General features: G+C 48.5%; 1 protein-coding gene across 1 annotated transcript in view; it reads left to right on the top strand.

Moving 5' to 3' along the window:
- The window catches only part of LOC147091978 (uncharacterized), a 43,985-nt gene extending 36,347 nt beyond the window's left edge, over positions 1-7,638 (top strand). The window contains exon 3 of the mRNA XM_085976978.1: positions 6,802-7,638. Coding sequence (XP_085833104.1) covers positions 6,802-7,477 — 676 coding nt within the window. The 3' untranslated portion in view covers positions 7,478-7,638. The remainder of the gene's footprint in view (positions 1-6,801) is intronic.
- The last annotated feature ends 7,664 nt before the right edge of the window (positions 7,639-15,302 follow it).

Consider the following 15,302-nt stretch of genomic DNA (forward strand, 5'->3'; position numbering starts at 1 on the left):
CCCAATCGGTCCACGACGCGCATGCTCAGCGCACAAAACCCCACGGTTGGAACATCGGGCGCGCATGCGAAGCCGCAACATCTGGTACGCGTGCGCGGCTCAGGTGGGGGCGAGTCGGTGTTTTGCCTCAGCCGCCAGGGAGGTACGCATGTGCAGGACAACCCAACATTCTTCCTGTCAGCAATCACTCCCTTGTTTCTTTAATAAAAACAGAATATGCTGGAAATACTCAGCAGGTCAGGCAGCATCTGTGGAGGCAGAAACAGAGTTAACGTTTCAGGTCGATGACCTTTCGTCAGAACTGCTTGTTCTTTAGTGTCAGCCAGTGGCTCAGTGGGTAGCACTCTCGCCTCTGAGTCAGAAAGTTGTGGGTTCAAGTCCCACTCCAGAGACCTGAGCACAAAAATCTAGGCTGACACTGCAGTACAGTACTGAGGGAGTGCGGCACTGCTGGAGGTGCTGTTTTTTGGAGGAGACGTTAAACCGAGGCCCTGTCTGCTCTCTCAGGTGGACGTCAACGATCCTATGGCACTATTTGAATAAGAGCAGGGGAGTTATCCCTGGTGTCCTAGCTCAATCAACATAACAAAAAACATAGATTGTCTGGTCATTATCAGATTGCTGTTTGTGGGAGCGCGCTGTGCGCTAATTGGCTGCTGCGTTTCCTACATTACAACAGTGACTACTTCATTGGCTGTAAAACGCTTTGGGACATCCGGTGGTGGTGAAAGGCGCTATAGAAATGCAAGTCTTTCTTCCTTCACTGGTCTCACTAGTGACCTCTTCTGGCTGATGGTTGATTGACAGCCGAGCGTCCGCGCATGCGCACAAGGAGCGACGGTTTGGACCGAGTCCGGCACAGCGACCCCTCCCGGTCACCAAGGGTAATAACCGCGCATGCCCAGAGGACACCAACCCCCCTCCCCGATTCAGAGCTACGCCTGTGCACTCGGATCCTGCCAGACGGAGTCGGCGCGGGCCATTCCGGGGAAAGGCCTTGGTGTCGGTTCCAGAGTCGCGATCGGTCACGCAAAGTGAGTTTTCTCCGCTCCGATTGGGTGGAGAATCGCGCGGGGTGGGGGGGAGGGGTGGATCGGGAGAGAATAAAGAGAAATAGAAAAACCTGAGAATCCGCGAGGCCCCGGTCCGAGCGGCGTCAGTTGGACGGTGCACGTGATGTCCTCAGGGACACGTGACCCGGGCTCGCGGCCTGATTGACAGGAGCTTCTGACCAATAGGGAGCGAGCGGGGCGGGGCTGGAGGAGTGAGCCGGCGGCGGGTCCTCCAACCAATTGGGGAGCCCGAGGGGCGGGACTAGCGCCGGCTGATTGTCTGATCTGCAGGGCAGCGAGTTTCTCCAGTTCCTTGTTCAGGGCCCGGGGCCAGGGGAGGCTGTGGGCCTTTATTCCCCTCATTGGACACAAGGCTCTTTAGCTCACAACACACTGGCTCAGGTTTTAATAGAGACTTTTTAAGTTCATCAATAAAAGCAGATAAACCCCGTGCTTCCGTGGAACAAACTTTCTAATATTTTATAGAATCATAGAATGGTTACAGCACAGAAGGAGTCCATTCGGCCAGTCGAGCCCGTGCCAGCTCTCTGCAAGACCACTTAAGTGAGTCCCACTCCCCGCTCTTTCCCCGTAACCCTGCAAATTTCTTTCCTTCAAGTACTCGAGGGGCCGAATGGCCAACTCCTGCTCCTATCTTCTATGTATCTTATCCGAGGCACAGGTAGGCCCCACAGTGGCAGCGGCGGCAGACCTGTGAGGAGCAGCGGTGGTGATATAAAGCGAGGTGGTGGAGCAGGTAGGCCCCACAGCAGCGGACCTGTGAGGAGCGGCGGCGGTGATATAAAGAGCGAGGTGGCAGAGTTTATTGGGTGTCTGTAGTTCTTTTGACACTTCCTGTGTCCCTGATAACCATGTGTGCGGGAAGTGTATCCAGCTGCAGCTACTGACAGACCACATTGTGGCGCAGGAGCTGCGAGTGGATACATACTGGAGCATTTGCGATGCTGAGGACATCGTGGATAGCACGTTTAGGGAGTTGGTCACACCACAGGTAAAGGCTGCGCAGGCAGGGAGAGAATGGGTGACCACCAGGCAGAGTAGTAGGCGCAGGCAGGTAGTGCAGGGGTCCCCTGTGGGCATCCCCCTCTCAAAAAGATATACCACTTTGGATATTGTTGCGGAGGATGGCTTATCAGGGGAAGGCAGCAGCAGGCAATTTCCTGGCACCGTGGGTGGTTCTGCTGCACAGGACGGGAGGAAAAAGAGTGGGAGAGCTATAGTAATAATGGATTCTATTGTAAGGGGAATAGATAGGCGTTTCTGCGGCCGCAAACGTGACTCCAGGATGGTATGTTGCCTTCCTGGTGCAAGGATCAAGGATGTCTCAGAGCGGCTGCAGAACATTTTGGAAGGGGAGGGTGAACAGCCAATTGTCGTGGTGTATATAGGTACCAATGATATAGGTAAAAAAACAGGATGATGTCGTAAAAGCTGAATATAGGGGGTTAGGAGGTAAATTAAAAAATAGGACCTCCAAGGTAGTAATCTCAGGATTGCTACCAGTGCCACGTGCTAGTCAGAGTAGAAATAGAAGGATATTTCAGATGACTACGTGGCTAGAGTAATGGTGCAAGGGGGAGGGATTCAAATTCCTGGGACATTGGAACCGGTTCTGGGGGAGGTGGGGCTAGTACAAACCGGATGGTCTGCACCTGGGCAGGACCGGGACCGATGTCCATGGGGAAGTGTTTGCTAGTGCTCTGGGGGAGGGTTTAAACTAAAATGGCAGAGGGTTGGGAACCTGAGCAGGGAGACAGAGGAAAGGGAAACAAGGAAAGAAGCAAAAGACAGGAAGGAGAAAAACAAAGGTGGCGGTCAGAGAAATCATGGGTTTAAATCAAACATAGCCACAGTAAATAATAATTCTAAAAGGCGTAAGAGTGTTAAAAAAACAAGCCTGAAGGCCTTGTGTCTTAATGCGAAGAGCATTCGTAATAAGGTGGATGAATTAGTTGCGCAAATAGAGGTAAACAGATATGATATGATTGGGATTCCGGAAACATGGCTCCAGGGTGACCAAGTCTGGGAACTTAACATCCAGGGGTATTCAATATTCAGGAAAGATAGGCAAAAAGGAAAAGGAGGTGGGGTAGCATTGCTTTTTAAAGAGGAGATTAACACAATTGAAAGGAAGGATATTAGCTCTGATGATGTGGAATCTGTATGGGTAGAGATGAGAAATACCAAGGGGCAGAAAACGTTAGTGGGAGTGTTATACAGACCTCCAAACAGTAATGCGGAAGTTGGGGATGGCATTAAATGGGAAATTAGAGATGCGTGCAATAAGGGCACAGCAGTTATCATGGGTGACTTTAATCTACATATTGATTGGGCTAACCAAATTAGTAACCATACTGTGGAGGAGGAATTCCTGGAGTGTTTACGGGATGGTTTCCTGGACCAATATGTTGAGAAACCAACTAGAGATCAGGCCATCTTAGACTGGGTATTATGTAATGAGAAAGGATTAATTTGCAATCTTGTTGTGCGAGGCCCCTTCGGTCAGAGCGATCATAATATGATAGTAATTTTCATTAAGATGGAGAGTGAAGTAGTTGACTCAGAGACTAGGGTCCTGAATTTAAATAAAGGAAACTACGATGGTATGAGGCGCGAGTTGGGTTGGATTGATTGGGGAATGTTACTCAAAGGCTTGATGGTGGATAGGCAATGGCAAACATTCAAAGATCGCATGGATGAACTACAGAATTTGTTCATCCCTGTTTGGCATAAAAATAAAACAAAAAATGTGACTCAACCGTGGCTAACAAGGGAAATTAGGGATAGCATAAGATCCAAGGAGAGGACATATAAATTGGCCAGAAAAAGTAGTAAACCTGAGGATTGGGAGCAGTTTAGGATTCAGCAAAGGTGGACAAAGGGATTAATTAAGAGGGAGGAAATAGAGTATGAGAGTAAGCTTTCAGGGAACATAAAAACTAACTGTAGATATGTGAAGAGAAAAAGATTGGTGAAGTCAAGCATAGGTACCTTGCAGTCAGAATCAGGGGAATTTAGAATGGGGAACAAAGAAATGGCAGGCCAATTAAATACATTCTTTGGTTCTGTCTTCACAAAGGAGGACACAAATAACCTCCCAGAGATGTCGGGGAACATCGGGTCTAATGAGAGGGAGGAACTGAAAGAAATCAGTATTTGTAGGGAAATGGTGTTAGGGAAATTGATGGGATTGAAGGCCGATAAATCCCCAGGGTACTTAAGGAAGTGGCCCTAGAAATAGTAGATGCATTGCTGGTCATCTTCCAAAATTCAATAGACTCTGGAACAGTTCCCATGGGTTGGAGGGTTGCTAATATTACCCCACTATTCAAAAAAGGTGGTAGAGAGAAAACGGGGAATTATATCGGTAGTGGGGAAAATGCTGGAGTCCATTATAAAAGATGTAATAGCAGAGCACTTGGAAAACAGTGACAGGATCGGACAAAGTCAACATGGATTTACAAAAGGTAAATCATGCTTGACTAATCTACTGGAATTTTTTGAGGATGTAACTGGTAGAATAGATAAGGGAGAACCAGTGGATGTGGTGTATTTGGACTTTCAGAAGGCTTTCGATAAGGTACCGTATAAGAGATTAGCGTGTAAAGTTAAGGCACATGGGATTGGGGGCAAGGTACTGACTTGGATAGAGAACTGGTTGGCAGACAGGAAGCAAAGAGTTGGAATAAACGGGTTTTTTTCCGAGTGGCAGACAGTGACTAGTGGGGTACCGCAGGGATCGGTCCTAGGACCCCAGCTATTCACAATATATATAAATGATCTAGACGAGGGAACTAGATGTAACATCTCCAAGTTTGCAGACGACACAAAGCAGGGTGGGCGTGTGTGAGGAGGATGCCGAAAAACTCCAGTATGATTTGGACAGGTTGGGTGATTAGGCAGAAACATGGCAGATGCAGTATAATGTGGATAAATGCGAGGTTATCCACTTTGATGGCAAAAACGGGAAGGCAGATTATTATCTGAATGGCAATAGATTGGGAGAAGGGGAAGTGCAACGAGACCTGGGTGTCCTTGTGCACCAATCGCTGAAGGTAAGCATGCAGGTGCAGCAGGCGGTTAAGAAGGCAAATGGTATGTTGGCCTTCGTAGCGAGAGGGTTTGAGCACAGGAACAAGGATGTCTTGCTGCAGTTGTACAGGGCCTTGGTGAGACCACATCGTGAGTATTGTGCGCAGTTTTGGTCGCCTTATTTGAGGAAGGATGTTCTTGCCGGGGAAGTAGTTCAACGAAGAGTCACCAGGCTGATACCTGGGATGGCAGGAATGACGTATGAGGAGAGATTGGGACGATTGGGCTTGCACTCACTGGAGTTTAGAAGAATGAGAGGGGATCTCATTGTAACTTATAAAATTCTGACAGGACTGGACAGACTAGATGCAGGAAGGATGTTCCCGATGGTCAGGGAGTCCAGAATCAGTGGTCACAGTCTAAGGATACGGGGTAAGCCATTTAGGACAGAAATTAGGAGGAAGTTCTTCACCCAGAGAGTGGTGAACCTGTGGAATTCTCTCCCACAGAAGGCAGCAGAGGCCAATACATTAAATATATTCAAGAAGGAGTTGGATATATTTCTTAAGGCTAAAGGGATCAAGGGGTGTGGGGAGAAAGTAGGGACCGGTTACTGAATTTTGATGATCAGCCATGATCGCATTGAATGGCGGAGCAGGCTAGAGGGGCCAAATGGCCTACTCCTGCTCCTATCTTCTATGTTTCTATGTTTGTATGTTTCTATGTTACAGTTTGAGCTGGAGTGGAGATGGAGGAGAAGCTGTTGGGTTTAACCCCCAGTACGTCTGAGCCCAGGAGGACCCAACAATTTCCAATGTGAGACTGTCAAGGGAGGTGGATTCTAGTGGAGATTAGGTTGTTAAACAGACACTGTCCGTACAATGTAAAAGAGTATTGTTTTAGGAACAAGTATTTCTGTACAGGCTTTTAATCCAGTTTACATCTGCAGATTTGTTTTAATTCATTCTTGGGATGTGGGTGTCGCTCGCCAGAGCAGCAAATATTGCCAATCCCCAGTTTCCTGTTGAGAAGGGGGTGGTGAGTCGCCTTCTTGAACTACTGCAGTCCGTGTGGTGAAGGTATTCCCACAATGTTGTTCGGTAAGGAGTTCCAGGATTTTGACCCAGCAACGGTGAATATATCTGAGTCAGGATGATGTGTGACTTGGAGGGGAACTTGGATGTGATGGTGCTCCCACACAACAGCTGCCCTTGTCCTTCTAGGTGGTGGAGGTTGCGGGTTTTGGAGGTTCTATCAAAGTTCTGGTCGAGTTGCAGATGTATAAAGTTCCTTTCCTTCGCCCCCTCCCCCCTCCCACTCCCACCTCTCTCTCTCTCACCTCCCATAAAGGCCAGAGTCTTGTGTAGGCCCAGACCAGGTGGTGGATTCCCTTCCCTGAAGGACATTAGTGAACCAGTTGGGTTTTTATGACAATCCGGCAGCTTTCATGGTCACTTTTTTCTAGTGCCGGCCCACCAAATGACCAGATTCACTGAGCTCAATTTCACAACCTACCTTTGTGGGTTGTCTCTCACACACCCTGTTTTAAATTAATTTTACAGGACACTGGACGGGGAGGATTTACAGATGGTAAGCTCAAACCAAACCTCACTTCAAGATCTGACAGATTCACTTGACTCATCGGATCTGAATATCACCGGCCTCTGAACATGGAAGCAAAGAGCACCGTTCACAGCGGGGAGAAACCGTACACGTGTTCTGTGTGTGGACGAGGCTTCAGCCAACCCTCTGGCCTATCGAGACACAAGCGCATTCACACCGGGGAGAGGCCGTTCACCTGCTCTGAGTGTGGGAAGGGATTCACTAATTCATCCAACCTGCTCACACACCAGCGTGTTCACACCGGGGAGAGGCCGTTCACCTGCTCAGAGTGTGGTAAGGGATTCACTGATTCAGCCACCCTGCTGAATCACCAGCGAGTTCACACTGAGGAGAGACCTTTTAACTGTTCGGACTGTGGGAAGTGTTATAAAGGTTCCGGGGAACTGATACGCCATCAACGTGTTCACACTGGGGAGAGACCATTCACCTGCTCTCACTGCGGGACTGAGTTCAGGCGATCATCTGAGCTCATTGTACACCAGCGCACTCACACTGGGGAGATGCCATTCAGGTGCTCTCACTGCGGGACTGGGTTCAGGCAGTCATCTGCGCTGACTGTCCACCAGCGCACTCACACTGGGGAGAAGCCGTTCACCTGCTCCATGTGTGGGAAGGGATTCACTCAGTCATCCCACCTGCTGAGACACCAGCGAGTTCACACTGGGGAGAGGCCGTTCACCTGCTCCGTGTGTGGGAAGGGATTCACTAATTCATCCAACCTGCTGAGACACCAGCAAGTTCACAAGTGACTGCAGGGGTTGGATTCTGTTGTTGTTGCTGCTGTTAATCACATCCAGGACTGAACCATGTTAATTCTGACAGTTTGGGATTGTTTCTGCTGATGTTATTAACTCCGGGAACTGGGCTGGAGTGTAATATTCTGGATAGATGTCAAATAAATCAACTTTGTTTTAAACACATTGTTGTAGATTTTTGTCTTTCCCACCTGAGTGTTTAGCATCACCTGGCTGGAGCTCAGAAAGGACAATCTGGGGGAGGATCGTACGGTGGGAACAGAACTCCAGCCTGGACACAGTCCTTCAAGGCCACACTGAGAGGGGCAAACGGCACTTTGGTCTTTCTTGTCTCTCTTCACTGACAGCAAAGTTGCCGTGCGGGTTAATCTCGAGGCGTGTGAGAAACTTGTCCCAGCCGCTCTCTGCCATGGTTCAGAGCTCCGAGGCACGGAACAGAAGGCTCCTTTAGAAATGTACCCCAGTGCTTTTTTTTTAATGGCCTTATTAACCTGTGTTGCTACTTTTAGTGATTTGTGTATCTGTATCCCTGGAACCCTCTGCTCCTCCAGCCCATTTAGACTCTTAGGGGGAAATTCGTTGGCGCCCCCTTTGGGTCGCTAACGTCACCACGGCTAATTTTAGCACCCTGAAAAAGTTAGCGCCCCTGCGCATTAAATTCAGCGGTAGCGCCCCAAGCAGGAGGCAGGGTGCTACTGGAAGCACTCCCCTCCGTCTTGAGGCGCTACCAGTGAATTTCACGGCTCTTCGTGTAAAAGTGCCATGCCCATCGGCACAAAGCACCGTGTCATAGCAGACCTCCCTTCCTGATTAAAGGGGAGGGGCCTAGCACTGCGCACGCCGGGGCCCTGCTGGACCATCGGGGAGTTGGGTGTCGGATCAAGAGGAGCACCGGGCTGTGCGATTACGGCCGACACCCCGAAGAAGAAGGGGGAAGGGGGCAGGTGCTGGCAGTCGGCCAAAATAAAAAGTTGCCGCCCGACACCTGCCCTTTAAGTGGCGTCGCCGCGGCTGCAGGAACGACCCCTGACTCTGTAAGTCATATCGTCCGGCGATAGGTCAGGGGTCGCAACCCAAGTTTGCAGCTGGGGTGCTGCGCGTGGCAATGACGTCATTGCCGGTGGTGCAGTGCCATGGGGAGCTACTGACTAGCTCCGCCGCTAACCTCCCGCTGAATTTCGCGGGAGGCACAAAGCAACCCAATTTCACCCCCTTGTCCAAGTAGTGAGTGGCCTCCTTATTCTTCCCACCAAAACACACCCCCTCACACTGATCTACAGTGAAATTCATTAACACACCACCTCACACTGATCTATAGTGAAATTCATTAACACACCACCTCACACTGAGCTACAGTGAAATTCATTTGCCAATTACACGTCCATTCTGAAATTTATTAATATCTTCTTGCATTTTGTCTTCCTCAGGATTAACTCTACCTCCCAATTTGGTGTCATCGACAAATTTTGAAATTGTGCTGATTCCCGAGTCCAAATCGTTTCTGTAAATGGTGAACAACAGTGATCCCAGCTCCGATCCCTGTGGAACACCACTTCCCAACTTTTGCCAGTCTGAGTAGCTGCTCCCAACCCCTACTCTCTGTTTTCTGATTTGTGACCAGCTTGCTATCCATAAACTGTATGTAAGATCGACACGATGACCCAGGTCAGGCCGTGTGGAGTGAAGGGCCCGGCAGCAGAATGGATGGAAAGATGGCTACAAAACAGAAATCAGAGGGTTGGAGTTAAGGGAAGTTTGTTGCGATCTTTCCATCCATTCTGCTGCCTGGCCCTTGACTCCACACGGCCTGACCGCGGTCCTCTTGTAGACCGTACATACTGCAGACACAGTGCACCAGTGGTGGAGGGGGTGGATATTGAGTCCTGTGGCAGGGGCGCTGATGAAGTGGATTTCTCTGTCCATGAGTTTTGAGGCATCGCTAGTGGCGTTTTTCACCTCTTTCCACCTTTAAAAAAAATCTTGCTGCCAGTTTATTAAAGCCATTAACAGCCGCTCGGGTGGGACACACCAATAAATGAGGCCTTGTTTCCCTCAGAATGACAGGCCTGAACCCGAGTTAGAAAACATTTAGTAATTAAACCAGACTGGGCGGAGCCTGAGGTGCGAGCTAGTAACGGAAAATTGGTGGCCAGCATACTTCACACCAGGGCTGAGGACCCGGGGACTCGGGTTTCTGTGTCATTTATTGATTAATTTAGTTTATTGCCCAATCTCAATCAGACTGGCGGGTCATCTTGCTGTCTGATGGAGGCGAGGGTCCCCAATGGAGGGCTCTCTATGCGGGAGTCCTTCCCAGCACCATTGGGGATCTGGGGTGGAGACTGTTGCAGGGAGCTGTCGTGTGCAACAGATTATAAGCTCCTTTCCAGACTCCAAGGCCAGATGTGTTTTTTGCGGCCTAGAGGAGTCCACGGGCCGTGTATATATTCAGTGTGAGAGGTTGCAGCCCCTGTGTAGTTCCCTGAAGGGGCTGCTCCTCAACTCTTGGTTACACTTTAGCCCCACGCTCCTAATCTTTGGCCGCATGGTGCGGAGGGGGGTGGGTAAGTGGGAGGAAAATCTCCTGGACCTGCTCTTGGGCCTGGCGAAAACAGCAATTTGTAGGCCCAGGATGGGGTCACTCTGGCTGCCTGCCTCTCTCCCATGGTCTTGTCCCTGCCCGGGTGGCCCTGGAGAGGGAGCAGGCGGTGTCCACCGGTTCACTTGATACCTTCCTCGACCGCTGGACACGGAAGGTATCAAGAGGCGATAATCGATCCTCACAATCACATTGTGATTGAATTATTAATTGTGTGTGTGTCACAAATACATTTCTTCTATTTTGATACAAAAGCTCTACTAGACATGTTAAACTACTAGTTATTTAATCAGGGCTGCAGCTGCTGAAAGGTTGACTGTACTGGGGTTTGTGGCCAGAGCTGGCAGACGTGTTGTTCTGAAGTCTGATGTCTCACACCTGAAGAGTCTGTTTATGTCGTGTTGTAATGACCTTTTTCTGTTGCCTGGTGTCAGAAATAGAAATCAAAGGAAGATGATGCCTCACTCTGTTAATCAACTCTTTGACACATTTCCATTTCTTAATTTACAAAGATCACAACTCCATTAGTGAACAATGGATTGCCAGTCTGCCACTTTTTAGTGAGGCTTGAAAGGATTCGCTGTGAAGCTACACCTGCCCATCTGTCTGTGTGTCACTGTGTTTGGATTGTGTTAGACAACAGTCCTAATATCTCACCTACATCCATTACAATTTTTGAAATGTTAGATTGTACTTGGAAGAAGTTGAGTTTCAATCTAACAATTCTGAAATTGGGAGCTGTTAATGATTTCTGTTTTTCACATAACTGTATAGTGATGTGATCAGTCAAAGCAAATTAAAAGATGGTGCTATTTACTGAACACAACTGAATAATTCTACAAGGATGCTATCGCAGTATTCCTCAGTATTAACTACACCCCCCAATTTAGTGTCATCAGCAAATTTTGAAATTGTACTTCTGATTCCCAAGTGCAAATCATTCATGTAAATGGTGAACAACAGTGGTCTCAGCACCAATCCCCGTGGAACACCACTTCCCACCTTCCGCCCGTCTGAGTAAATACCTTTAACTCATCCCGTCACTATAACTGGACTTGTCTCCATTCCCGTGCCGAGGGGATTGCTGTACCAGACGGGAGGGGCAACATTTGGGGACTCTCGATTCTCCACCAATTCCCATTCCCCTTCTTTCTGGTGTATAATGGAGGTGCCACTGTGTAATGTGCAAGTAAGTAAGAATTGTCAGTGAGGATTAATCAGCACTTTCTAATTGGAGATGATAATCAATGGAATCTTTCAGACAATGAATTGTAGATTTTATAGCAAAGATTAATATACGATTGAAGTAAAAGTTCATAATTTTATTGTAAAATATTTCAGGAACGCTCATCAGAAATTAAGGGGAAAGATCAGACAGCAGTACTTAAAGGGACACTGCAGCCCCGACAACTCAATCACCTATATATCCAGAATATTAAAACCCAGCCCAGTTATAGGGGTTATTAACATCAGCAGAAACAAACCCCAACTGTCAGAATGAACATGGTTCAGTCCTGGATGTGATTAACAGCAGCAATAACAGCAGAATCGAACCTCTGCAGTCACTTGTGAACTTGCTGGTGTCTCAGCAGGTTGGATGACTGATTGAATCCCTTCTCACACACAGGGCAGGTGAACGGTCTCTCCCCAGTGTGAACTCGCTGGTGTGTCAGCAGGTTGGATGACTGAGTGAATCTCTTCCGACACACGGAGCAGGTGAACGCCCTCTCCCCGGTGTGAACTCGCTGGTGTGTCAGCAGGTTGGATGACTGATTGAATCTCTTCTCACACACAGGGCAGGTGAATGGCCTCTCTGCAGTGTGAATGTGCTGGTGTATCAGCAGGGTGGATGTATTAGTGAATCCCTTCTCACACACAGGGCAGGTGAACGGTCTCTGCCCAGTGTGAATGCACTGGTGCTCAATGAGGTGAGATGACTGCCTGAACCCCTTCCCACAGTGAGAGCAACTGAATGGTCTCTCCTCAGTGTGAAGTCGCTGGTGTGTCAGAAGGTGGGATGACTGACTAAATCCCTTCCCACACTCGGAGTAGTTGAACGGCCTCTCCCCGGTATGACTGCATCGATGAGTTTCCAGCCGGGACGGGGAGCTAAATCCATTCCCACATTCCCACAGTTTCTCCGTGGTGTGGGTGTCCTTGTGTCTCTCCAGGTTGGACAATCGGTGCGATGTTTTTTCAGACTGTGTAACTGGTTAAAGCTCTTTCCACAGTCAGTGCACTGGAACACTCTCACTCAGGTGTGTGTGTCTCGGTGCTTTTCCAGTCACACCGATCTTTGAAATCTTTTCCCACAGACAGAACAGGCAAACATTTCTCCTTCCACATTCAAAGGCCGATGATATTCCCTGTAAAAGCAGTTTACAAAAGACATCACTAAGTTCAGGATTAAAATTCGGAACAGATAATTCTAGTTTCTATGGAACATTCTCTCCTCTCTTATTACATAGAATTACACAGATTGTACAGCACAGAAACAGGCCAATCGGCCCAACTGGTGCATGTGGTGTTTATGCTCCACACGAGCCTCCTCCCATCTCTCTTCATCTCACCCTATCAGCATCTCCTTCTATTCCTTTCTCCCATGTGTTTATCCAGCTTCCCCTTAAATACATCCATGCTCTTCGCCTCACCTACTCCCTGTGGCAGCAAGTTCCACATTCTCAGCACTCTCTGGGTGAAGGAGTTTAATCTAAATAGGACTTTCCTGGGCAGCCAATCAGCACTGCTGCCTCCTTTGTGCATTTACTGGCGAGGCGAAACAGTTGATATTTTCTGATCAAAAAGAGCTGAGCTCGGCAGCATTAGTCCTGTTTTTGCCTCCTTTGGAGACCAGGTGTACGAGCAGAGCGAGCACAGCCTTCACAGCAACCGCAATAAAATTGTTACAGTTGTGAAGGAACTTTGTGTCAGTGCACTGGACCACAAACAAAATATGTGTGTCGATTGTTGTCTATTTACCCTAATGTAAAGTGCCTTGAGATGTTTTAAAAGCTCTATATAAAGGTGTCGTCGACAGTGCCATCAAGCGGCACTTACTCAGCAATAACCTGCTAACTGATGCCCAGTTTGGGTTCTGCCAGGGCCACTCAGCTCCTGACCACATTACAGCCTTGGTCCAAACATGGACAAAAGAGCTGAACTCAGGAGGTGAGGTGAGGTGAGAGTGACTGCCTTTGACATCAAGACAGCATTTGATCGAGTGTGGCATCAAGGAGCCCTAGCAAAACTGAAGTCAATGGGAATCAAGGGGAAAACTCTCCATTGGTTGGAATCATACCTAGCACAAAGGAAGTTGGCTGTGGTTGTTGGAGGTCATTCATCTCAATCACATGACATCACTGCAGGAGTTCCTCAGGGCAGTGTCCTCGGCCCAACCATCTTCAGCTGTTTCATCAATGACCTTCCCTCCATCATAAGGTCAGACGTGGGGATGTTCACTGATGATTGCACACTGTTCAGCACCATTCGAGACTCGTCAGATACTGACGCAGTCCGTGTCCATATGCAGCAAGACCTGGAAAACATTCAGACTTGGGCTGACAAGTGGCAAGTAACATTCGCACCACACAAGTGCCAGGCAATGACCATCTCCAACAAGCAAGACTCTAACCATCTCCCCATGACATTCAATGGCATTACCATCGCTGAATCCCCCACTATCAACATCCTGGGGGTTACCATTGATCAGAAACTGAACTGGACCAGCCATATAAATACTGTGGCTACAAGAGCAGGCCAGAGGCTGGGAATTCTGCAGCGAGTGTCTCACCTCCTGACTCCCCAAAGCCTTTCCACCATCTACAAGGCACAAGTCAGGAGTGTGACGGAATACTCTCCACTTACCTGGATGAGTGCAGCTCCAACAACACTCAAGAAGCTCGACACCATTCAGGATAAAGCAGCCCACTTGATTGGCACTCCATCCACCTTCAACATTCATTCCCTCCACCACCGGCGCACTGTGGCTGCAGTGTGTACCATCTACAAGATGCACTGCAGCAACTCGCCAAAGCTTCTTCACAGCACCTTCCAAACCCGCGACCTCTACCACTTAGAAGGAAAAGGGCAGCAGAAGCATGGGAACATCACCACCTACAAGTTCCCCTCCAAGCCACACACCATCCTGACTTGGACCTGTATCGCCGTTCCTTCACTGTCGCTGGGCCAAAATCCTGGAACTCCCTTCCTAACAGCATTGTGGGTGTACCTACACCATATGGACTGCAGTGGTTCAAGAAGGCGGCTCACCACCATCTTCTCAAGGGCAATTAGGGATGGGCACTAAATGCAGGCCTTGCCAGCCAGCGACGCCCACATCCCATCAATGAATTTTAAAAAAAGTTGTTGTTGGTGTATAGAGAACTCTGTTGAAATTTAGTGAAATGATCAACAACCAAGATCATTTTGTTAGGTTCTGTTAGCTTTCATAGAATCATTGAAAAGTACAGCACGAAGGAGGCCATTCGGCCCATCGTGCCTGTGCTGGCTCTTAGAAAGAGCACTCGTGCTTAGTCCCACATCCCTGCTTGTTGTCCGTAACCCTGTAAGATCCTTATCCTCAAGTACCCGCCCAACTCCCTTTTAAAATCATTGATGGAATCAGCTCATGACCTTTCCAGGTTGAGCGTTCCAGCTCCCGACAACTCTGAGTTTTATTCAATTGTTACCACAGTTGCCTTCTGTGAATGTTTAATAATAAATGCATTTTTGCTATGAAAGCAATTAAAACATTCCTAGTATATAAATAGACAGATGCATCAAAATATTAAAATTCTGGGAGGGAGGGCAGTGCTCGCCAGGGCCCAATAAACAATGGAATTCTTCTTTCCCAACCCAATGCTCAGAAGATGAAGTCCCAGAGCTGCCTCTGGCTCGGTTCCACCTGCCCTATTCTGACAAGCTGAGGTGTTGGTCAGTGCACTGTGCTTGCCCTGTGGGCAGAAAATGGCAAATCTAGAAATATGACCAAAATAACACATTTTAACCCCAAAGCTGTAAATCCCCATCCCACACACTCTCCCTCCTCCCTGTGCTGAAATCCAAACCCATCGCACCATCTCCAACATTTATTTCCTCCACTCCCAGTTTTCACCCTCCCTTTACTCTGGTTGGGTTCAGTTCTCCACCCGCTGTGTGCAGAGTGAGAATAAAATCAATGAGTCAATGATTGTCTCTCCTGGTCACTGCGACCCTGAAACC

Source organism: Somniosus microcephalus, unplaced genomic scaffold (genome assembly GCF_052327205.1).
Source record: "Somniosus microcephalus isolate GS21.2 unplaced genomic scaffold, FLI_Smic_1.0 unresolved_chr3, whole genome shotgun sequence".
NCBI lineage: Eukaryota > Metazoa > Chordata > Chondrichthyes > Squaliformes > Somniosidae > Somniosus > Somniosus microcephalus.